At 41.4% G+C, this 22,647-nt stretch overlaps 4 protein-coding genes across 7 annotated transcripts; all 4 read left to right on the plus strand.

Annotated features, from left to right (window-relative positions):
- The first annotated feature begins 70 nt into the window (after positions 1-70).
- Positions 71-2,914, plus strand: hoxb6b (homeobox B6b). Of its 2 annotated transcripts, XM_068736805.1 has the most exons (3): positions 71-954; positions 1,965-1,997; positions 2,095-2,914. In XM_068736805.1, exons 1-3 carry the CDS (start codon positions 510-512, stop codon positions 2,352-2,354), a joined length of 738 nt encoding a protein of 245 aa, XP_068592906.1. In that variant the 5' UTR covers positions 71-509; the 3' UTR covers positions 2,355-2,914. The 2 variants fall into 2 exon arrangements, with proteins under 2 accessions (XP_068592906.1, XP_068592907.1); XM_068736806.1 differs by lacking the exon at positions 1,965-1,997.
- A 542-nt stretch (positions 2,915-3,456) lies between these two features.
- hoxb5b (homeobox B5b) lies at positions 3,457-5,698 on the plus strand. The gene is made up of 2 exons (XM_068736815.1): positions 3,457-4,205; positions 4,645-5,698. The coding sequence occupies exons 1-2, from the start codon at positions 3,572-3,574 to the stop codon at positions 4,890-4,892; spliced, it is 882 nt and encodes a 293-aa protein (XP_068592916.1). The 5' UTR covers positions 3,457-3,571; the 3' UTR covers positions 4,893-5,698.
- A 3,890-nt stretch (positions 5,699-9,588) lies between these two features.
- Positions 9,589-17,467, plus strand: LOC137891937 (homeobox protein Hox-B3-like). Of its 3 annotated transcripts, none has more exons than XM_068736802.1 (3): positions 9,589-10,032; positions 14,738-15,084; positions 16,011-17,462. In XM_068736802.1, the coding sequence occupies exons 2-3, from the start codon at positions 14,829-14,831 to the stop codon at positions 16,589-16,591; spliced, it is 837 nt and encodes a 278-aa protein (XP_068592903.1). In that variant the 5' UTR covers positions 9,589-10,032; positions 14,738-14,828; the 3' UTR covers positions 16,592-17,462. The 3 variants fall into 3 exon arrangements, with proteins under 3 accessions (XP_068592903.1, XP_068592904.1, XP_068592902.1); XM_068736803.1 differs by lacking the exon at positions 9,589-10,032 and adding an exon at positions 13,665-13,747 and having other exon boundaries at positions 16,011-17,463; XM_068736801.1 differs by lacking the exon at positions 9,589-10,032 and having other exon boundaries at positions 14,407-15,084; positions 16,011-17,467.
- A 131-nt stretch (positions 17,468-17,598) lies between these two features.
- LOC137891938 (homeobox protein Hox-B1b-like) lies at positions 17,599-20,185 on the plus strand. The gene is made up of 2 exons (XM_068736804.1): positions 17,599-18,509; positions 18,781-20,185. Exons 1-2 carry the CDS (start codon positions 17,951-17,953, stop codon positions 19,089-19,091), a joined length of 870 nt encoding a protein of 289 aa, XP_068592905.1. The 5' UTR covers positions 17,599-17,950; the 3' UTR covers positions 19,092-20,185.
- Positions 20,186-22,647: the final 2,462 nt, after the last annotated feature.

Consider the following 22,647-nt stretch of genomic DNA (forward strand, 5'->3'; position numbering starts at 1 on the left):
GAGAGAGAGGGGGGGGGGGGATTGTGCACGCGTGCCTGTTTATGGCGGTGGGGGAGAAGTCCGTCTGCTTTATTGGATCGTATTTGCATAAAACGAAAAGTTATGACGCGAACAGTTGCTCTGTATGTAGCATGTTGTTGTTGTTGTTGTTGTTTGTTTTTAGTGGATTTGTATTCCTGCGAGTCGCAGCGTCTCTGTGTGCGTGTGTGTGTGCGCGCAACCGCGTGAGCGTGCGTAAAGACCGACAGGCTCGAGCGCTTCAATTCGATTCACCGGGGACCCCCGCGCGCAACAAGAGCCCCCCATGGGTGCAATAGTGCAAGCACAGACGGCGGTGATTGGCCAGAGGTTGATCAGATGGTACACATCCCCTCTGTGTTCAGTGGCACCTCGCAACCCCCCCTTTCAGCAAAAACCAAATCTCGGATAAAGTAATGGCAAAACCACTTGGACTATAAAAGACAACAAATCATATTCCTCCGGAGTATATACACCCCGTTGTCCACCCAATGAGTTCCTATTTTGTAAACTCAACTTTTCCCGTGTCTCTACCGGGAGGACAGGACTCTCTCCTGGGTCAGATACCGTTATATTCCTCGGGATACACCGATCCGTTAAGACACTACTCCAACGCGGCCACATATGGAGCGGCCAACATGCAGGACAAGGTTTACCCGGCGTCCTACTACCAGCAGACGGGCGCGGCGGCCGCGGCCATCTACGGGAGGGCCGGCGGCGGAGCGCCTTGCGACTACAACCCGGTCGGGACTTTCTACAAAGACGCGGAGGGCTCGTGCGCCTTCTCGAGCCGCGACGACCAGCCGCTGTTCGTCACCCAGGAGCAGCGCAAAGCGGAGTGCCCGGAGCAGCCTGTCAGCATGGGCAGCAGCATTGACGACAAGTCCTCCACTCTCATCTACCCGTGGATGCAGCGGATGAACGCCTGCTCCGCCGGTGAGTAACAAACGTTTTCACTCTGTTGTGTTGTCACGCTGCCTGGAGGTAAAAGAGATCATGTCCGCGTGATGAAGTGAGGCATCCTGAGCCGCGCGGCGGAGTTGCCTGTCAGCTGCGGAGAGAGCGCGACACTCACACACTTAACGTCGAATCATCTTAACGGTTAGAGACCGACACATTCGAATAATTAACGCGATTACACCGCCGAAAGTTTTAGATTATTGTGATTGCGCACGGATCTCCGTGCGCCTTCGGGGCTTTGGCTGCAACATCATCATCACCACTTACATACACACGACCGCACGCGCACACACGCGCACGCACGCTCACATAGACTTGGCCTACACCAACCCGAGCTCCAACTTAAAGCTCTTAGTATCACATGGCATCTTTGGAATGGGCCTTTTTATCAGTTTTAGAGGGACACTAAATATCGCTTAAACACATCCAGCAGCGACTAAATATCCAAAAATTAAAAATAATAAAATCATAGTAAATCTCAAGAAACAAGACGTCCTATGAGCTTTGTTCATTACTGTGCAGTGGGACTCTGTACATCCTTACTGTAATGTTATAGAACAATATCCTGCTGTCATAAGCGAGGAAACGCACCATGAGGGCACGTTTACGCACCATGCGTACACATACATACATCATTTAGGAGATTTTTTTTTTTAATAAAATACATGTAAAAGTCAATATAAACTCACTGCAATGTGTGTCATGTGCATAATAAAGATATAGTATATGAAAATATTGTGATATTTTAGAATATATATATATTTTTCAACGAATATTGATATTGAGTGCGTACCTATAGAAAGAAGCTGTTACAGGAATATTATAGGAGAATATTTAAGAAAAAACATACAATATAGTACAGTTAATTACTATATCATAATCTACTACTTTATATACATTGAACTATTATATTTGAATGTTTTAAGATGTGATTTGGAGTTGAAATACACCAAACATCTGAATCCCCACTTTATTGTATCTTTCAGACACACCACTACAGATTTCGAGTGCACTCTCAGGTAGATTTTTCCTCCTACACTTTCGACATTAACTCAAGACAACACATTTAATTATTAATTGATGAATTTAATTTATTTGTATTTGTTTTGTTTCCAGGTCCATTTGGCAACAGTGGCCGCAGGGGCCGACAGACCTACACCCGCTACCAGACCCTGGAGCTGGAGAAGGAGTTCCACTTCAACCGCTACCTGACCAGGAGGCGCCGGATAGAGATCTCGCACGCCCTGTGTCTCACGGAGAGACAGATCAAGATCTGGTTCCAGAACCGCAGGATGAAGTGGAAAAAGGAGAACAAGCTCCTCAATCCCTCAAAAACACCGGAGGAGGAGGAGGAACAGGCGGAGAAAAAGAGCTAAAAGGACACTGAAGGAAAGGCATGTGTGTGTGTGCTCGTGTGCACACTCTCAGAATAAAAATGATGTATTATTTCTTTGTAGATAAAGTGCTGCAAATCCCATGTTAGAGATGTGTAGAGTGATAGACTTTATTTCAGTATCTGCACGGTGATAATGTCTGCATTAGGTTAAAATCAGGTCCTCCTCTTGTTTGTCCTTGTGCTCGTGTCTTTATTTAGGGGACTATGCAAAATCCGCCAAAATGTAAATAATTTTTAGTGTTTAGTTGTTTTTTTTTGGACACTGTCGTTACCTCATTATCGTATAGGCCTACTGAGTTTTACTTTGTGGTTATTTTTGTCCTCTTCCCTGTACATCTCGTGGTGTTAGTTGTTCTATAGTAGTCTTAGGCTCGTTGTTTTTACAGCTGTGCCATCGACACTCACATCTGTACAGACAGGAAATGTTACATGTTATTTATTGTCGTTCACCTCGTGTTCAATGCACATCTGGATATTGTGTGCAATATTTTGTTTAGGAAATTGTACATAGAAATAAAGGCTTTTTGATGTATATTGGAAGATCTTGTGGCGTCATTTGTGCTCAAGGAAAAAAAGAGATGCTTATTATCATTATTCTAAGTATTATTATTATTATTATAAGCTGCTGAACTGCTTCTGAAGCAAAAATAAACCTATAAAATAAGCCTAAACATTCACATAAAACTCAGCGTAACGATTCAAATAATTTCCTGTTTGACACTCCACGCGTTAAGCTGCCAACAGCGCGGCTGATACGTCTCTGTTATGTGTTACCTGAGCCTTTTGTGGCCTGTATTATCAGCGCAGTTACATAAAATGATGGATGGCTTCGGGGGGCCTGACAGCGCGTCCCCGGCGGAGCGCTACCACCTCTGTCCGGAAGATGGCGCTCTCTGCCCGCGCGGGCTCTCGGGGGCGCAGCGGGGAGGCACCATTGACTGGAGCCTAACGACCATTATTTCGTCATCATTTGTAACCATGGAGCATGAATTACCTCTTGAAGTCATCAGTGAGGATTTACGACTGGTCAACAAAGGCACGTGATTCCCGAACGCTCTCCCATATTTGGCCGCATACCTGGCAAAGTACAGTAGGGGCTTCATTGCTTATAATTCATGATTGCGTCCATAAATCGTGCAAGCACACAGGATTATAGCGACAAAGATCTACAAATCGAGGCTTTAAAAATCCAAGCAAATGAGCTCTTACTTTGTAAACTCGTTCTCAGGGCGCTATCCAAATGGCTCCGACTATCAGTTACTAAATTATGGGACTAACGGCGCTGTGAGCGGCTCCTTCAGAGACCCTGGCACCATGCACTCCGGGTCTTTCGGCTACAACTACAATGGCATGGACCTAACCGTGAACCGCGCCAACAACGGCGGCCACTTCGGGGCCGTGAGAGAGGATGCCCGGGGATTCGCGCCGGACGCCCGGTACAGACAGACACCCAACTGCTCGCTCGCGTCTCCAGATCCGGTGCCGCCGTCGTGCGCCACGGCCAGCCACGAGCCGCTGGAACTAAAAAGCCCCTCTCCTCCCTCTGACCGGAGCTCGACCTCGAACGGCAACAATCTCAACAAAAACAACAACAACAGCAGCGGCGGCAACAGCGCGCATTTCACGGAGATAGAGGACGCCACCGTCGCCTCCGAGACCGAGGAGGGCGCACACGGCAGCGGCGGCTCCAGCTCGGCACCCCGGGTGCAGCAGCAGCAGCAGCAGCAGCAGCACCACCAGGATCCCAACGCCACCTCCTCCACTCCCACATCAAATGATTGCCAGTCGCCACAAATATTCCCCTGGATGCGGAAACTGCACATAAGCCATGGTATATTCACACCTCTAATAATATTTAGTTTGGACGGATGTCACGCTGGACGGTGTGTCATAAATCTGTCAAAGTGTTGCATGAGTGAGCAGCTCGGTGTGGATGGTGGGGAAAAGAGGGGGCAGTATTTGTAGATGTGGGTTCGGGTTAACATGCCGCTGGATGGCTCGTGGAGTTTGGATTTTTTAAATGTGTGCTGGCTGCTTTTTGTCGGCGGGAGCTTGAGCTGAGAAAGAACCGTGTGAGTGTTTGTTGTGTGTCGCATGCTTTCCTCCCTGCATCCTCTCGTGTTGTGACCTCCCCAAATCTGTGCATCCTCACGCTGCAGCCACACATTTAAAAAAGTGTAGCAGTGCAAACCTCCTCTTGTTGTAATTGTTGTTGTTCAGTGCAGTTGCTAATTATTTCTGGATTTTCTGCAAAAAAAAAAATGTTGTAGATATGACTGGACCTGATGGGAAAAGGGCCCGAACCGCGTACACCCGGTACCAGACGCTAGAGCTGGAGAAAGAGTTTCACTTCAATAGGTACCTAACCAGGCGGCGGAGGATAGAGATAGCCCACGCCCTGTGTCTCTCCGAAAGACAGATCAAAATCTGGTTTCAGAACCGCAGGATGAAGTGGAAGAAGGACAATAAGCTGAAAAGCATGAGTCTCGTGACGGGAGGCAGCGCCTTCCACAACTGAATAACTTTTTTGGGGGGGAAGGGGGAGGGAGAGTAAAAATAATAATAATAATTAAAAAAAAAGAATTAAAAAAAAGAATCCATGAGTACTGTAAAGCTATTTGAAAGCGCAGCACCTTCCAGCATGCTATTGTGATAGAAAAAGAAGTATTCTGTGGTCTTAAAAATGCCATTTTTAGTTCCCTGTTGTTGTACTATGATAGCTTAGATGTCTTATTTGGAAAACAAGATGTAAATGTTATTGGGGGTATTAATTGTTCATGCTTTTTGCTCTCTCTCTCTCTCTCGCTCTCTCACTCTCTCTCTCTCTCACTCTCTCTCTCTCTCTCACTCTCTCTCTCTCTCTCTCTCTCTCTCTCTCTCTCTCTTCCTCTGTTGAAGGTGTTTAAACTTGAGCTCTTTATTGTGACTTCTTTGACGGTCTAACAGGAGTAAATTTATTGTACAGTTAAAAAAAAAACTAAAAAAAAAGAAGTTTCCAAACCATATGCTGCTCTTCATCGAATGTAAACCGATTGTATCCCGGGGCCATTCAAAGCGCTTTAGTGTAAGTTTTACTGCTATTTTTGATGGTTATCTTGTGGCCACATCCATAAAGTCCAAAAGCAAATGTGTAGCTTTAGGATATTTTGTGCAACTATTATTATTATTATTATTGTTTAGGGTAATTATGAGCAATGCAAATGTATTCGACCTGTCAATGTGATGAGTTTTTAGTGCAAAGGGTTATTCTGTGGTTAGGCAGTGATGTGAGCTTTTTTCGCCAATAAGCTTTTTGTATTTGTAAGTGAACTCATAGCGCTTGAAAAAAATAAAAAGTTTCTCTCAATCGCTTTGAACGTGTCTCGACTGTATTATCAATGCGAACAAACACAAATAGAAGGCAGGTCTTTCTTTTTAAAGCAGCTGCTTCTGGTTCGCGTTCCACCAGAATTAAAAAAAACTCACTAATGATTAACTTCACAATTATAAAAGTGTCACGTGAGCGACACAGATTTTTGTTTTGGTGTCTTTGCAGCAGAGACAACGTGACAGAGAAAAACAAAACTTTTTCAAACTTACCTCCTCTGACTCTCCTTGCAGCGAGACGCGTGTTTGCCATGTGGGAAATGTGTTGGTGATAAAATCCCCCCTAAAAAAACTCAGAAAGAGTGGCTTTAGCTTACAGGTATATAGGCCAGGCTGAAGTTGGTAAAAAAATCCCCCCTTACCAAAGATTGTATAGACCTATATTACTTACAGACTGAGAAAAGTCACGTGAGGTCCATAAAGTTGGTTTTATGGTTTTGGGGAGTAGACAATGTACTATATAATTCACAACCTTGAATGAAAGTGACGGCTTAACTGCATGGATGGGACTGGGAAGGCTGGACTGGAGACGGAAGTGATGTCCACTTATATTTAGTTAGTTTAAGCTTCTGGGAAAACTTGAAAAAAAACCTTGTGGCTTCAAGAATTTTATTTAAAATTAAATTGTTTTTATGTGGTTCTCATTAAGAAAAAAAATTCAGTTTGCACTCCAACAATTTGAGATAAAAGCCAGATATTCTTCCACATCTCTACCCGTAGAAAACTGCAATTATTTCACACTTTGAATGTTTTGCTCAAATTTGAATCCACAAACTTATTCTGTTTGGAAACAAAATACATTTAAAGGCCTCTAATTCTGCTCTGCAACTTTCTATAAGAAAAACACACAAAGTGCTTTAATTTTCCAAAATGTTTTGCTAAAAAAACAAAAACAGAATCTCATCATTCGCCTTTAAAGCTAAACTTGAGGGTTTTTATGCAGCTGACATGCAACGAACTTGAGCGAGGTCCTAGAGTGATTTATCCCGGTCTGTCAAGTCACCGAGCGGCCAAAGGTGAAGTCTCGGACAAGCCTGAGCCGGACGGCCGCCTCCATTGATTTAACATAAAGAAATCTCCGGGCTACGAGTGGCCTTATATGCATTTGTCTAGTAAAATATAATGATATTATCTCCAGAAAACTAAATGCTACATTTTCTAAATCTTTTCAAACTCATTTCAGGTTAAAAAAAAAGAAAAAAAAAGATAAAGTTAAAACCAGTGGTGGGCTATATGGGTCCCAGACATTTTCCACATATTCATAACTATTAAGTGGCAATTTAACCAGCGTAATGAGTATTGCATATTGATAGGGGTAATCTGTACCCGGATCTCATGCATAATTCATGGCGGCGGGGATCATCGCTGGGTCAGGAGACGATTTGACTGCAGCCGCAGATGCGTCAGGAGGAGGAAGCGCTGCTGCTGCCAGACTTTGCACTGTCACGATGGAGAGAAAAACATCTCAGTGGTTTGCACGTGAGATAAGAATTAAATATATAAAATATATTTCTCCATTCTGTAGTTTTGGTGGAAAAAAATCACTGCAAGCACGGTGCGTAAATTTGACCGATTTGTGTCTTATTTTTGTGTCTGCTCTGCTTTTGCAACACGATTTGTTTAGTAGTTTTGAAGTGTGCAGAGAAAGCAGTGCGATATGTACAGCGAATAATAAGCCACTACAAACAGTATTTTAACCACATATTGGTTATAAATGTAACATCAAATATATTTAAACACTGTTTCCTGATGCAGATTCAGTTTCAGAGCAATTAATGCAAATACTAAATCTCCAAATCTGCTTTAAAAATACAACTAAGTGAATAAAATGTATGTGCATTTTAGAATTATAAAGGTACAATGACTTAATGTGAATAACCGTTTTAAATCCACCACCTCTCACTTGGAATGTAACGCATTCATTTAATCACAATGATGGAAAACATGAAACAAATATCACCTTTTCTTTCTTTTTATTTTAGGCCAGTTTATCGTGTCATGGATATTGAACATCTGGCAGGATTTGTGTGTGTGTGTGTGTGTGTGTGTGTGTGTGTGTGTGTGTGTGTGTGTGTGTGTGTGTGTGTGTGTGTGTGTGTGTGTGTGGTGCAGATGTTCTGCCAGCAGAGGGCGCCTCAGACCGACCCGGGCTGATGATGGATGGGTTTTGCTCTCCTTCCCTCTTGCTCTGGTGTGATCACGTGCAGCTTGCAGAGAGAAACCAGTGTCGCTCTGAGCGTGTTTATTAGTTATCTCTTAAAGGTTTGTTCAGCTGAGTGGGAGGAATAAACCTTTTTAATGCTGGACACTTTAAACTGACAGTGCGAACTCTCTTTGGACGATCAAGTTGTTGAGGCTGATGATCACAAAGAATTTCGTCTCACTTTGTTATTCTGGAAAGCAGCTGAGTGTACTTGCTGCAATTTTGAGCTAGTAGTACTTAAGTGTTTCCATTTTTATGCTACTTTTTATTCAGCCTGTTACTTTCAGATCAATATTTTTGCACAAGAAAGAGGATACAGCTTATAAAACATGAAAGTTTAAAGAGTAAACCAGTGGTTCTAAACCTTTTTTGCTCGTGAGAAGTTACAGAGAGTGTTTACGTCGTTAGCGGTTCCACCAAAGAGACGTTTTCCTTCTGAACTTCTCTCAGATTGTTTCATTTAAATAAACCTTTGAGGCCCAAAGGGGCAAACATATTCAATATTTCACAAAAACAGCAAAAGATCAGAGAAAAGACTAGAAAATAAAAACAATCCGAATCAGGACTTACTTTCTTCTTCTTCTCTTTCCCATTCATCGTCTCATGACCCCTCAGATTTATCTGGGGACCCTTTCGAGGGGCCCGACCCCCTAGGTTGGGAACCACTGGACTACACTGGCTTCATATGAAGCTCCACCTGAGCAGCTAACAGTAAAATAACAACACTAATATGTCACTCATACTTTCTTCTGCAGAACAATAGCATACTTTCACTTTTGATACTTGCAGTATTATTACTTTAACTTGATTTTTTTTATATTTTACTTGTAATTGAGTATTTTTACATTGTGGTATTTGTACTTTTGCTTGAGTAACGGATCAGAGTACTTCTTCCACTAATGTGAGCCTGAGGGAAACTTTATTTTATATGACCAACACATTTATAAGGTCTATACTAAAATATCTGTTACAAGTGCTTTTTACTTTCAATAAATTACGTTATTAATGGTTAATTAATCATTAACTAATGCTTAATAGATTCGTTGTAAGCCATCTATAATAACAACTTATGGTTTGGAAGGTTACAACTTCAGATTTGGTAAATGAATCCTCTTTATTCATCATTTATTAACATGTATAATTACACACTTGCTTAATTAAAGCCCTTTATAAATAACTTATCAACATTTATGATGGATTCCTAGAGTAATGAAGTATTTATAAATGGATTAGCAACATTTTAACAGCATTAATACCAAACAGAATGGGGAAAAGTGTATTTTTCGCAACCTGGCAACCCAAAACATGTTCCTGTGTATGTTTATAATGGATCTAAATAATGTTTTAACCATTAATAAACCTGTTAATAGTAAGTTATAATATTGTATAAGGGGGGGTATTAGAAAAAATATCGTTTAAAGATCACATCTAACAAGTAAAAGCTCTGCATTCATATGAGTGCATTGTTTTAAATATGCTAGTCATTAGATGCTTCACAGCTTCAGGAGGCTGCAGCTTCTGTCCTCGTGCACGCAGAGGCTGACCACCTGTCATCTACGTATACCCTGTAGATCCGAATTTGTGTAAATATCGCAGCAGCCACAAATTCGTGTCTTGGGGAGTATTTAGGTGATGACACTTCACCTCGAGGGGAAGAACAACGTTCATTTTAAAGACGAGAAATACTCATCGCTCTCTGTGTGTCCGTGAATGTATATTTTATGGTGAATAATGCCACATGCTTGATGTGTTTTAAAATGTGTGTTTTAAAATGTTGTTTTTGTAATAGCAGTTCTGCATGGAGTTTTTACGCACAGAGCTGCAGGCCCCTCACTGTTCTGAGTGGTTTTCCTTTTTCTCTCTTTTAGCTGCACATTGCTGGAGAATATGACATCTGTGAAAGTTGCAGACAGGCTCTTCAATGAGGGGCATTGTTCGGCACGTCGTTTATCTTCTTTTCACTGCCTGTTTGTTCGAGGAGGAGTTTTAGTTTGCAGGGAAATGTGTGGAGGACCTCAGCAAACAGCTCCAACAGGCTGCCAACAGACTGGACGCAGTGCTGATGAGAAGATGAGGCCCAAAGCGAAAAGTAAGTTCACTAAAGATGTTTGTTACTGTGTCGAAGAAGTGAAGGGAAGTCTGCATTTGATTTGGGGGGACTGATCACCAAGGGGTCACACTTGTTAGCATTTATAAGCTGTAAACAAATATTGAGTACATTTTTTTTTACAGATATGACAGTTTAAGTGTTCATTAATGGACATATTATTATTGTATATCACAGATTATCCTATTACAACTGTGCTTTACTATAATTATTATACGTTTATTCACAAGCTTACACTTACAGCAGTTGACAAATACATTAACAAACATGTATAGCTGCTGATAACTATATCAGAGTGTGTTATAAACATTTATTAAATGTGTATAAACTGCTTATAAATGCTAAATAAAGTCATGTTTTGAGGCAATAATCATGCAGGCATCGCACTTTACTGTAAACTGTAAACAAAATGGTTAATAAATGGTTTATGACACACTATAGTGTTGTTGTAAACATATATAATGACAGTTTTAAGTATTTATTAATGGACAAACTTTTCTTATTACAACTGTGCTTTACTATATTATCATTAATGATACGTTTATACACCAGCTTACACTTACAGCAGTTGACAAAAGCATTACTAAACACTTATAGCTGCTGATAACTCTATAACAGTGTGTTAAACTATTTATTAAATGTGTATAAACTGCTTATAAATGCTAAATAAAGTCATGTTTTGAGGTAATAATCATGTAGACATCACACTTCACTGTGAACTGTAAACAAAATGGTTAATAAATGGTTTATAACATACTAAATTGTGGTTGTAAACTGACATAGTGACAGTTTAAGTGTTTAGTAATGGACAGTATTTGTCAGTCATCATAACATCTCCTATTATAACTGTGCTTTACCGTATTATCATTAATTATATTCATATATTTAAAAAAGGAGATGTACTTATGACTTCTGGTGACTAGTAGTTCTTTTGAATACCTATGTTGAATACACTTATTGTAAGTCGCTTTGGATAAAAGCATCTGCTAAATGGCTGTAATGTAATGTAATTATATGTTTATGCAAAAGCTTTCACTTACAGCAGTTGACAAATTCATGAATATATTACAGAGTGTTATAAAGCATTTATTAAGTGTTTAGATACTGCTTATACATGATAAATAAAGTAAAGTGTTAGAGGCCTGATCTGGTGATTTAAAAAGCTCATGTTTGAATATTTTCTCTGATGTGACATAGAAGAAGAACTTTATGTGAATTCTCTTGGGGAACTTAGCTGAAAACAGGTACTGTATTTAATAATATCTATTTATGTTTTAATTTACTTTATTGCTTAAGCTGGCTGTGGGAAGTTGATTCAACTGTATTTGAATTAATTCAGAGCCATCAATCCTCTTCTCGTGGACACATGGGTCCTGCAGCTAATTGACAAGAGAGGTTTGTCAGCATGCAGACTGAATGGATGGGTGGTGGTGGTGTGTGTGTGTGTGTGTGTGTGTGTGTGTGTGTGTGTGTGTGTGCGTGTGTTGGGGGGTGAGGAAGAGGGTAGGGGGGTACATGTCCATCACAGATCAGACAGGCAGCCTGAAGAGTGTGGAGCTCGCCGTGGTGATGAAGATGGGACGTTAAGTGCAGCTCAGGGATTGTTGTCACATCTGAATAATAACTGTCAGCCGCCGCAGGCCACAGGGATCAAACATGAATTTATATTTATACTGTACACAGACTCATCATGTCGTCTTCCTCCTCCTCTTCTTCGCTGGCTGCCTCGTATATCACAGGACCATTTAGACTTTTTTAAGACAGCACACTTATTGCTGATTTTCTTTGTATTCTTATGGCTCTTTTTATAGCTCTGTAAAGGCTATCAGAGAGATTTATGGCACACAGACGCAGAGGTGGAAGAGGTATTCAGATCCTTTACTTCAGCAAAAGTACAGATACAAAAGTCTAAAAGTACTCCATTACAAGTAAAAGTGCTGAATTCAAAATGATACAGAAGCATAACTACTATGCTCTCTGTTAGGCAGAATTAAATTCTGTTTTTATCAGGACAACGAATTCATTTTAATGTTGTAGTTCCTCAATGTTTAGCCACATTTAAATACTTTCTATACTACTGGATAGTGGAGTAAAAAGTATGATATTTCCTTTTGAATTATAATGGAGTAGAAGTAAAGTAGCAGAGAATGAAAATACTCAAGTAAAGTACAAATATGTCAGAGTTGTACTAAAGTAATAATTTCTACCAATGCATAAGCTAGTTGCCATTTATAAGGGACATCATTCATTGATATGCAGGGTTGGGAAGGACACAATATTAAAAACTCCTCTCTTTATAACACAATACAATTCAACAGCTTCCCTAAAGATGTTTGACAAAAAGGAAATTCCCAGAGCTTTCAGCCCCTACTCATCGTCTTCATCAGCAGTATGGAGTGAGCTCAGTTGTCATTGCTGTTTACTGCAATGACAACTGAGGATGTGGCTGAAAGCTCCTGAAAAGTGTCCAGTAAGTGGACCATTTAATACAAGAGCTCTTGCATTGGACTGCAGTATAGTTTCAGTCATGTGTACCTAATAAACTGGCAAATGCACACACATTTTAAGACATTTTACTCAACGTTGTCCTTAAAATGTTAAAATGAGACTAAATAACTCCAGCTTTCTCACTCTGCAGCCATGAAACAAGGAGCTCATGTAAAAGCTATTATTATTTTGGATCTCTATTCAGTTTTCTCTGGGCGACAGTGCACGGCTCAGAGATCAAAGGCCTTCATTTGCATTAATTAACGCCACTCAGTTAAATATTACCTTTCAGAGCCAATCAAAGCGATCGAGCCAAAACATGAAGATGAGACATCAAAGCGCCGCCAATCGATGCACCGCAGCAGCCTGATGGTCACCGTGTAAACCGAACCGAGGCCTCATTATACAACTTTTTAATGGACGCCGCTGCTGACCGCTGTCTGTCTCCCCTTTTAGTGCTTTAAAACGACTCACTCATTGAAATTAGAAAAATAAAAAAAAATCGAATTAGATGTAATGCACTTTGTATGTGAGTGTAAACAACAACAACAACTCCAAATACTCTTCTTTTCTGGAGTAATTTATGGCACCGGTCCTAAAGGGGATGTTTGAACAGAAACGCTTGTGTACTCATGTGAAAATGCAAGTTCAAAACTCGTATTTTTGGGGTTATTTTAATGCATGTCAATGGTGGAGGGAGACTCTTCTTAACAGACCATTTTCTTCTCTAAATCCACTTAAAATGGGCTAAAATTCAGCTTTTTCCTGCCTCTCTTGGGTCTTTTCATGCTGCTCTAATTGCCATAAAGATGTAGAGGTAGACATTAAGCCACACACACACACACACACACACACACACACACACACACACACACACACACACACACACATATATATATAGGGCTATTTCCATATATGAAACTGAGCTTGCATGATCAGCAGAAAGGCTTTTCCCCCCATACACACACACACACACACACACACACACACACACACACACACACACACAGGCTGACATTGTGCGCCATGCAGGGCGGTGTGAGCTGCAGAAACACTGTCCACTCTGCTTCACCCCACTGGCACGCGAAGCCACATCATCATCTAAAGCGAGAGACGCTTCTTTCTCTGCAGGGATTTTATTCTAATCTGAGGAGGCTTTTTTTTTTTTTACCCAAAAACTAAAAAGAAAAAAAAAAAGAAAGAAGGAAAGGTGAGAGGAAGCCGGTGTGTATTTGTTTGCGCGCGGATTGTCTCAGTGCGGGGGATGAATGTAGGTTGTGGAAGGTAAGGCAGCCGCGGACTGGGTTATGTGTCTTTATGATTTACGAGCCTGACTCCAGCCGCGGTTCAACCAGAGTTCATAAAGCTGCATGCCTCCCGACTTTATTCTCTCTCTCTGCGTCTCTCTTCGCCCTTAAAAAACAACTGCTGCTTAATAATTCTGTTGGATTCAATTTAATTAAGATGTTGTTGTTTTTTTTCTTCTTCTTTAAATCGCGTTTCAATTCAGGGAAGAAGCAGAAAAAAACAGCTGCAGCGCACAATGGACTTCTGTTTTATTCTGTGTTTGATGGAGATGGATGAGTTTTTTAGCAGATTGTGTTATAACATTTAATTTTTTTCCCTCCTTGAAAATGTTGCAGACAGCAGCATCCATTAACTGACAAAAGGCAGTTATTTATGAACAGTCACGGGCCCTAATGTAGCACATTAATGTGATTTCAGTAAACACACAACAAAAAGACAAAGTATTTACTTCTATAATTATATTTAATGTATTTTCTATTTATGGGCCTATTTGTGTTTGTGTTTGTGCAATTAGTGTTACTGTTTGCCATTTGTTTTTATTGCTATTATTATTAATATCTTATTCTTTTTTAAAGACAAACAAAAGTCCTATAATAAAACCTGGTTTCATAATCATTTTTGTTTGTTTTATCTGCTTTACCACACAATGAAAAAGACAATGAGCCTCGTTGTAGGACAGTGGGTCAACATTTATTGTTAAATTATTTTATTTCTGCACAGATTTTACAAGACCCTCTATTATGGTGTTTTATTTCCACCAAACTCTCATGTTCCCGTTGCCTCTCAGGCCATGGAGAGGCTCGCTATTCATGTCAGCATACTATTGAGTTGATAAGATGGATCATGTGGTCTCCTCCCTGATTCTGTCTCTTTTTTCCCTGGATCCTCTCAGGCCAGAAGCTGCAGGGCTCTCTGGAAATCTGCCATGTGACATTTGGCTGCCAGCGCTCCGTCAGGTCAAAGGGGGCCCCGGTGCACATTTAATGGAAATGCAGAAACCCGGTGCGACACAAAACACCCAGCAACAAGACTTCTTCTTCTTCGGCGAGTCTTTGGAGGATGTCGGCGGGTTCGGTGGCGCAGCTGCACGCCACCAATTGGTGCACGCGGAGACGTTTGAGCGCACGTTCCCGCGGAGGTCAAAGCAGCAAAACACAAAGTTTCCTCCGAGCAAAAAGATTTTCGCCTGGATGAAAGAGTCCAGGCCCTCGAGTGAGAAACACGGCAGGAGAGTCTCAGGTCTGTATGACGTAAAGAGGCCTTTTCATTCATGTCCCCTTTAACGAGCTCTTAATGGAGGAATGAGCTCATAGTCTCTCCTTTTCACGTTCAGACCGTCAGGTGGCTTTTAATGAAGCTACAGTCAGGCAGCAGCAGGATGATAAACACACATTGGCTCAGTTTTTGGGCTCCCATCTTTTTATTTAGAATCATAATTACATAAAAAAACTTGGCTTCAAAACAAACACAATCACAACAAAAGAATTAAAATAATATAAATGATTGAGATAATACACATAAAGTTAAAAGTGAACAGAAAGACAATTTATTTATTTTATTTTAGTTGAGTAAAACATGAAAGTTTCCCTTCAGTTAACTAATTCATATTTTTAGGGCCTGGTAATAATCTGTCCCTTAAAATCATTTTGTTTTTTTAAATATATTTTATCCAGGTTTGTGTCAGAGGCCTGTTTACAATCTGTACCGTTAAATCTTCATTTCAGGAACAACACCACATTTTCTGTCTATCCTCTTATTTGCTCACAGAACTCACCACTTTAGAACACCTAACAAACCAGCTGAGGTCTTGGACGCCATTTTTTAAATATGGTCACCTGCTCTTTCTATACATCCCTCGATCCTCGTGTAACACCAGAACCCCTGATTTAAGTAAACCACTTCGTGAGGTCTTGTTTTCTTTTAGTTTCTGTCTTTTCCCTATCTCTCTCACCATGTTGTTGTCTCAGTTGTATTTATCAATGTAACCTTTATTCATACAGGCAAGGTTGGCAGAGCGTTCTGCTCTCTTGACAACAACAGAGTCAATGAATAAAAGAGAAAACTGAGACTCAGCAGAGATATGACAATAATCATGAAGTCATAAATAAAAAACAAACCTCCCCTGAACAACCTTCCTTTCTTTTCCTGACTGTTTGTCTCCACAGACTGCACCGTCAACGAGAAGAGTCCAAGCGCGACCCCGGCCTCCAAGAGGACGCGCACCGCGTACACGAGCGCGCAACTGGTGGAGCTGGAGAAGGAGTTCCACTTCAGCCGCTACCTGTGCAAACAGCGGCGCGTGGAGATGGCCAGCCTGCTTAACCTCCACGAGAGGCAGATCAAGATCTGGTTCCAGAACCGGAGGATGAAGCTGAAGAAGGACGAGAGAGTGCAGGGCCCCACCACCACCACCACCACCACCTCGTCCTCCTCACCCCCGTCCTCCCCCTCCGCCCCGGGCAGCCCCACTCTGTCGAGCCTGGGTTATGTCCATCTGGGCGGGGATTTCCAGGCGGCCTCCCCTCCGCTCAAGTCCCAACAACACCAGTCCCAGCCGGCGTACCCGGCAGAATACTCCAAATATCCCGCTGCAACCTTCACGCACGACCCGCAGTTTAACGTGCGGTACGACACTCACACCACCTCACGTGCAACAGACCCAAATGTGGATCTTAACGGGTCATATTTTCCACAGAGCTGCACGCAGGACAGAATCATGCAGGCTCCAAAACTGACTCATCTGTAGCAGAAACACGTGAATTTCTCGACTCTCCACAAAAATAACTTTCCCTTTAATTTATAGAAGAAGCCTTGTCTTGATGCATGTATTTATATTATTTATTTATTGGACTAATTCGTTTAAATATTAGTCTCAGGTCTTATTTATTTGTATTTACACATTTATTCGTTTTATATACATTGTTGTGTATACTTTTACGCATGGGCCTCTTCAAAAAAATATTCAGAGGCATCCTGTGTATCTCAGATTAAAATGTTCCATGCTTTTATTTCAGCTCCATAAATAAACGCAATTTGTTGAGATTTTACCAGACTGTCAGTAAATACTCCTCTAAGAACCCGTATACAAAAAGACGACTGTAAAGCAGCTAAAACGTTGGAATAAATGGCAACTTTCCTTGTTTTTTTATTTTGTTAAAGCTTAATTAGCACTTGAGGTCTATAACATCACATTAACTCTTACTTAATCACAGAGTCCTTAAGGAGCGAGTGTGGACGTGAGAGGTTTTTTTGGGGGAAGATATTACATTATAGTCGTTAAAAAGAAGCGAGGCTTATGTGGTTCTTCAATGTGTCTTTTGTTCTTTTTATGGGCGAAGTGGGCCACACAAGCTGCCAATCTGTAAAAAGAGCGCATGATGGATCACTGGATCCACTGCGCTGCTCTGGACTCAGTCTGTCTGCAGGACTCATGATGTCGAGAGGCCGAAGAAATGTTTTTGGACTAAACTATAGAAACATTTACAACGAGGTTTAAGTTTAAGTTGAATAATCACGCAAAAGAAAAATATATATCTCTCAGCTAAAATGTATAGGCAATAAATAAAAAAAAGGTTATGACAAATTTGACTTTTTTATTGTATATTATTACTTGTGTATAACTTTACTGGCATTCATCCATCTAGTGACTTTTGACATCTTCAAGACAAAAATAATAACCCTATTTCTAATCTTTAAGGCCATTGATATTGTAACATTTATATAACACTAAATCCATATCATTATCATTATTATGTTAGATAGTGATTATTGTCACTGTTTGACATTTGGAGCTCTCGTAACACTGCAGTCTGAAACTGTGTCCTGACGTTTGTGTTCTTATCAGATGGATGAGCGAGTTTGATTGAAGCTCTTGTCATGTAAATGCGAGCCGTTTGATGGACGAGCCCGCAGACCTGACAGAGTGCTGCAGGTCCTTTGCCATTGGCATTTAGCGGGTCACGTGGTGTGTCAGGAAGGTGATATGAGGGTGGAAGGCAGTTTTACAGCTTTGACATACTACCTAGAAGGTTAGGGCAAAGGGAGCACCGATTAATGACTGCTCGGTCTTGATCACTTGTGAACAAACAAAAGGCCCAAGTCCAGGATGAACTCCTACTTAGACTACCCAGTGTGCAACCGGGGAGCAAATATTTTCAGTGCCAAGGCCGGATACCACAATTTGAACCATGGATACGTGTCGTCCAACTCGTGCGCAACAAGTGATAGTTACGCACCGGACGGGCGCTTAGTTGCCGCAACTCCTGCGCCACACCAGAACCCGAGTCTCCCTCTGCACCACCAGACACACGTCAACCTGGATCTGCAGTTTGCGACACCGGGGAATTCCATGTACGGGTCACCCCTGGAGTACGGACATCACCAGTACGGCCTCGCGCCCGAGCAGGACCGGAGCTTCATTCACGCGCAGGTTTCACCCGTCGGATCAAACATGGCTCCCTACACCGGGGACAGCTGCGGGCCTGGAGCTGCAACAGGCAGCCAGTACCTACATTTTGGAAACGGGGATCAGAGGCAGCAAGAATATCCAGAGAGTGTTTACACGAGGATACCGCTCCAAAGTAAGGAGAAGGATTTGGACCATGTGGAGGAAACTTCTAAAACATTCGACTGGATGAAAGTGAAGAGGAACCCACCTAAAACAGGTTTGTTCATCCTGAGACAGATTGACGAGAATTAAGTGATATTCAGAGAACCCACGAGACCTTTGACGCACAGTGCGTAAACTGTGCGTAAAAGCACAAATCAGTTGTTATAATGATGCCAAAATGTATCTGAAAAATTTATATTTGGCAACTAATGTTTTTCTATTCATGCTCACATGTTTCATTCACATCTAAACGCCATGCTTCAGCTCCATGACTTTCATGTGTTTTTCTCCATCATCCATTCATTCATCCATTTATCTTTCCACAGCTGTCCTATCGGAGTTCGGGATTCCCGGCCAGCACAACGTGATCCGCACTAACTTCACCACCAAGCAGCTGACCGAGCTGGAGAAAGAGTTCCACTTCAACAAGTACCTGACGCGGGCGAGGAGGGTGGAGGTCGCCGCCAGTCTGGAGCTCAACGAGACGCAGGTGAAGATCTGGTTTCAGAACCGCAGGATGAAGCAGAAGAAACGCGAGAAGTCGGCCTGCGTTTTGGTCAAAGCTGCGGCACCTGTGGAGAAACTCACCGATCCCGAAAGCTCTCCAAAGGGAAAAGGGAAAGACTGTGAACCATGATGTGACTTTTGATTAAAGACAAACAAACAATAAGACTATGGGTCTGAGCAGTTCTCCACTTCTCTCCTCCAGTCGCACCATTCCAGAAAACAACTGTTAAAAATGCATGTGGACTTTGTTTAGTACAGGGTATGTTTGTGTCTGTTATGCGCTCATAGTGCAATGATTAATGCTGAATGAGATTCTGTGTGAAAGTTCTCATGTTTGTAGCCTTGTTATCATGAGCCCATGTTATACGTGTTTTGTGTTGGAGCGCTGAGGTACTCAGTGTCACTGTTTGCACTATTTATTTACAGGGTATTTTCCAACAACCATTGAGATCTTTTAGCTTAATAAAGTTTATAAAACTAAAGGAAAATGTTGTATTTGCTGTTTATGTAAAAATAAATGTTTCAACTGTAAAAAACCCCAACCTCATTAAGTTCCAATCAAACTTTTAATTTTGATACAGAATTTGAAATATTTTCCTCCTATTGTTTTTTTTTTTTTTAAATATATGTAAATAATAAATTGTTCTAAATATGAATGTTTTTGAATGGCATCACAAACTTCTTCCATTAATAGTCTCGCCAATGTCTTCTTGCATAATGTGACAAGAGGCATCTTTCACAACACACGGGGTGGTTCCCAGTGACCTCTTCACCCCCCAAATACCTCCGGGGGCTCTAAACATGACAACAAACTGCAGGGAGCCCGGTCGCACCCTGGATTTGTTACCCAAATTCTGCTTGGACACACAGCTGACACAGGTTGCAATGACATCCACTTGTATTTTACATAACATTTTTAATCAAACCACCACATTTTTTCCTTTTAAAATCAAGAGGAAGTGAGTCGATGATTTAACATTTTAAGTGCTCATTGTGGCCGAGGATCAACGTTTGCAGGGACCGGACCACCTGGTTTCATGTGACGGTGAAGGGGGCAGCAGGTTCAATATTTGCACTGGGTGTTAGGTTTGCACACACAGTTTCTGCCCCAGCAGCACTGGCCTGTTGGTGCCCTTTTTTCCTAAAGCTGCGGTTCACACAGAGTTCAGGCTCAAATGAATGCAGAGTCAATCTGTCAAGACACCAGAGTGGCTCCGAGAACTCCACTCCTGGGCCTCTCAGACTCGAGGTTTTCTGCAGGTATTTCTTTCGGAGAGGTGCTGCACATTTAAACTGTAAACTTAACGACATGACTGGACTGTGATGACACACATCAGTGCTGAAAAAATGGACAATTATTGTTACAAAATTAATAAAAATATGTATATTATTTGTGGCATTTCATAAGTTGAAAATGCCTCAATGCGACATCTACTGTTTTAAATCAAAGGTGATCCAATGATGACATGGATGGGACATCATGAGATTTATATAAAAGAAAAATGTCTTTTAATCAGAAGAGGCCAGGAGATGTCACCGAGCAACTCCTGCCACACACATCCAGGTTAGTTAGACTCAGACCTGGAGGTGAAGTTACACTTTAACATTTAGACTAAAAAGATTAAATGTCAATGTTCCGGTTTATGCAAACTAAAAACTGTTATATAAGTTCAGGGCATGTTTCTAGGAAATGAAAAACAGCAATCATTTGAAATGTATCCACATGCAGTTTTCCTCCAACTATATTAAAAATGAATACAGTAGACATACCACACAGCCCATTACTGTAAATTAGAAAAAGGGCTGAGAGGTTTGTTTTCGTGCATTTCTTTGAAAGCCAAAAGCTTACAGAAGAGTCACAAGGCCAAGGACTGGGGAGGTGATGATCGATAAGGTGAATAGTGACAGATCCAACAACAAAAAAAGGGGGACGGTGCAGAAAACAAGTGTGGGACTCCATTCCAGAGGTGTGATCCCTGCCATCTCTGTAGGTAATACCTCAGTGCTCCCAGCGGGCTCTCCATCTGGAGGTGTCAGAGTCGGTGCTGCAGCCAACACTGCGGAGACAGATGTTCAGCATGGGGGAAGAGGAGGAGGATGTTTTTCACCTTCGGATTCAGCTCTTTGCCTTCTGCCGGTAGAATGTAGGGCAAGGAGAGGAGAGGAGAGGAGAGGAGAGGAGAGGATGGTTAATGAACACTGAGGGACAAGAGGGAAGATCATTTATGATGGCAAAAAATAATCAAAAGCTCTGCAGCACGATCACCTGACTGCACAAACACGAGGGCTATTAATACATACGGCAGCCAACCTCTCTCTCCTCAGATATCTTACGCATCTTTAGCCGGCCCGCCTCCCTCTGCACTCTGTTTGAGGTCAACCCGATGCTGTTTGTACCCCATGCTGCTCGCAGTTGTTGCAGGCTCTTTTACAAGTCTATTGCCATGCTCACTTCCTTGGTTTTCTACCAGTTCCTCTGTCGCATGTCACTCTGCAGGGTCCCAGGGCTTCAAAGGGGAACTAGATACAGTATTCATGGGATAACGGGGGGCTGGTCATCTAAGAGATACAACAGTCACTTTTATTGCTAGTTATCAAACACAGCTATTTATGTTATCTATCATATAAACAGTAGATTATTTATGCAGAGCATTATTGTGTTAAATTCATGAAATAAAACACATCAGATCTGATCAGCAATAGAACGATAAAGTCATATTTCCATCATTGTTCCAGTTGCTATATTATCAAGATGGAGAAAAGAATTTAATGGCTGACCAAGAAAAACTGGAACGTAAGAAGCAGAGCTTCAACGATTATCTTCATCATCAATTAAATTAGCAGATTCTTTCCTTGATTAGTCATTTGGTCTCTAACACACCAGAAAAGAGTGATAAAATGCCCATCGCAAAATTTATAGAGCCCAAATTAAAGTCATGAAATGTCAAAAATCCAAATATATTCAATCTACTATATCATAAGATAATTAAAAGCTGGAACCATGATATGTTTGTCGTTTTTGCTTGAAAAAAATGGAATGATTAATCAAAATAGTTGCATATTAATTTTGTGATTACTTGAGTTATTGTAGCAGCTCTAAAAAGAAGTAAAAACGGTACAATTTCAATCAAGAAATCAGCAAATTATTGTTTTTTAAGAAGCTATGCGAGACTCTCAAACCCAACGGTAGCATGACACTGTTCACGAATCGATGGGTTAAAAGGTAAAACACATGATAATGCATTTAGATATCCATATGCTTTATATTATTATTAATTTTAATGGAAACTATACTTGTGGTAAACTGTTGGAAATTAGAAGTACCTAAAGAAATGATGAACAGTCACATATGTGACTTTTATTCTGTAGATATTTATCAATATTAATTTAATATCCTCTGTTGAAGCCTGGTGGAGAGAAATGCTGCCTAGTTATGAATGGCACGCTCTCTTCTTCCTTTGTTGTGGCACTGAGGCTCTTTTTAGCCGAGGCTGGGAGATTCTTGACAACCATCCCCCATCCGAGTTAGGCTCTATTGGATCTGGAAGCGCCGTCCGACCTGAAGCCCCAGCCTCCTGGGTCCCCCCCCCCCGCAACTGCATCCTTTCCCCCTCTCCATCAGCATAGTAACTGAGAGAGACAAGTGACTTGGCCAGGGTTAACGTCTTAATACTCGCTGGGATTGC

The sequence above is a fragment of the Cebidichthys violaceus genome, unplaced genomic scaffold (genome assembly GCF_023349555.1).
Source record: "Cebidichthys violaceus isolate CVI_PGR_0920_01 unplaced genomic scaffold, fCebVio1.0.p SCAF_72, whole genome shotgun sequence".
NCBI classification, from domain to species: domain Eukaryota; kingdom Metazoa; phylum Chordata; class Actinopteri; order Perciformes; family Stichaeidae; genus Cebidichthys; species Cebidichthys violaceus.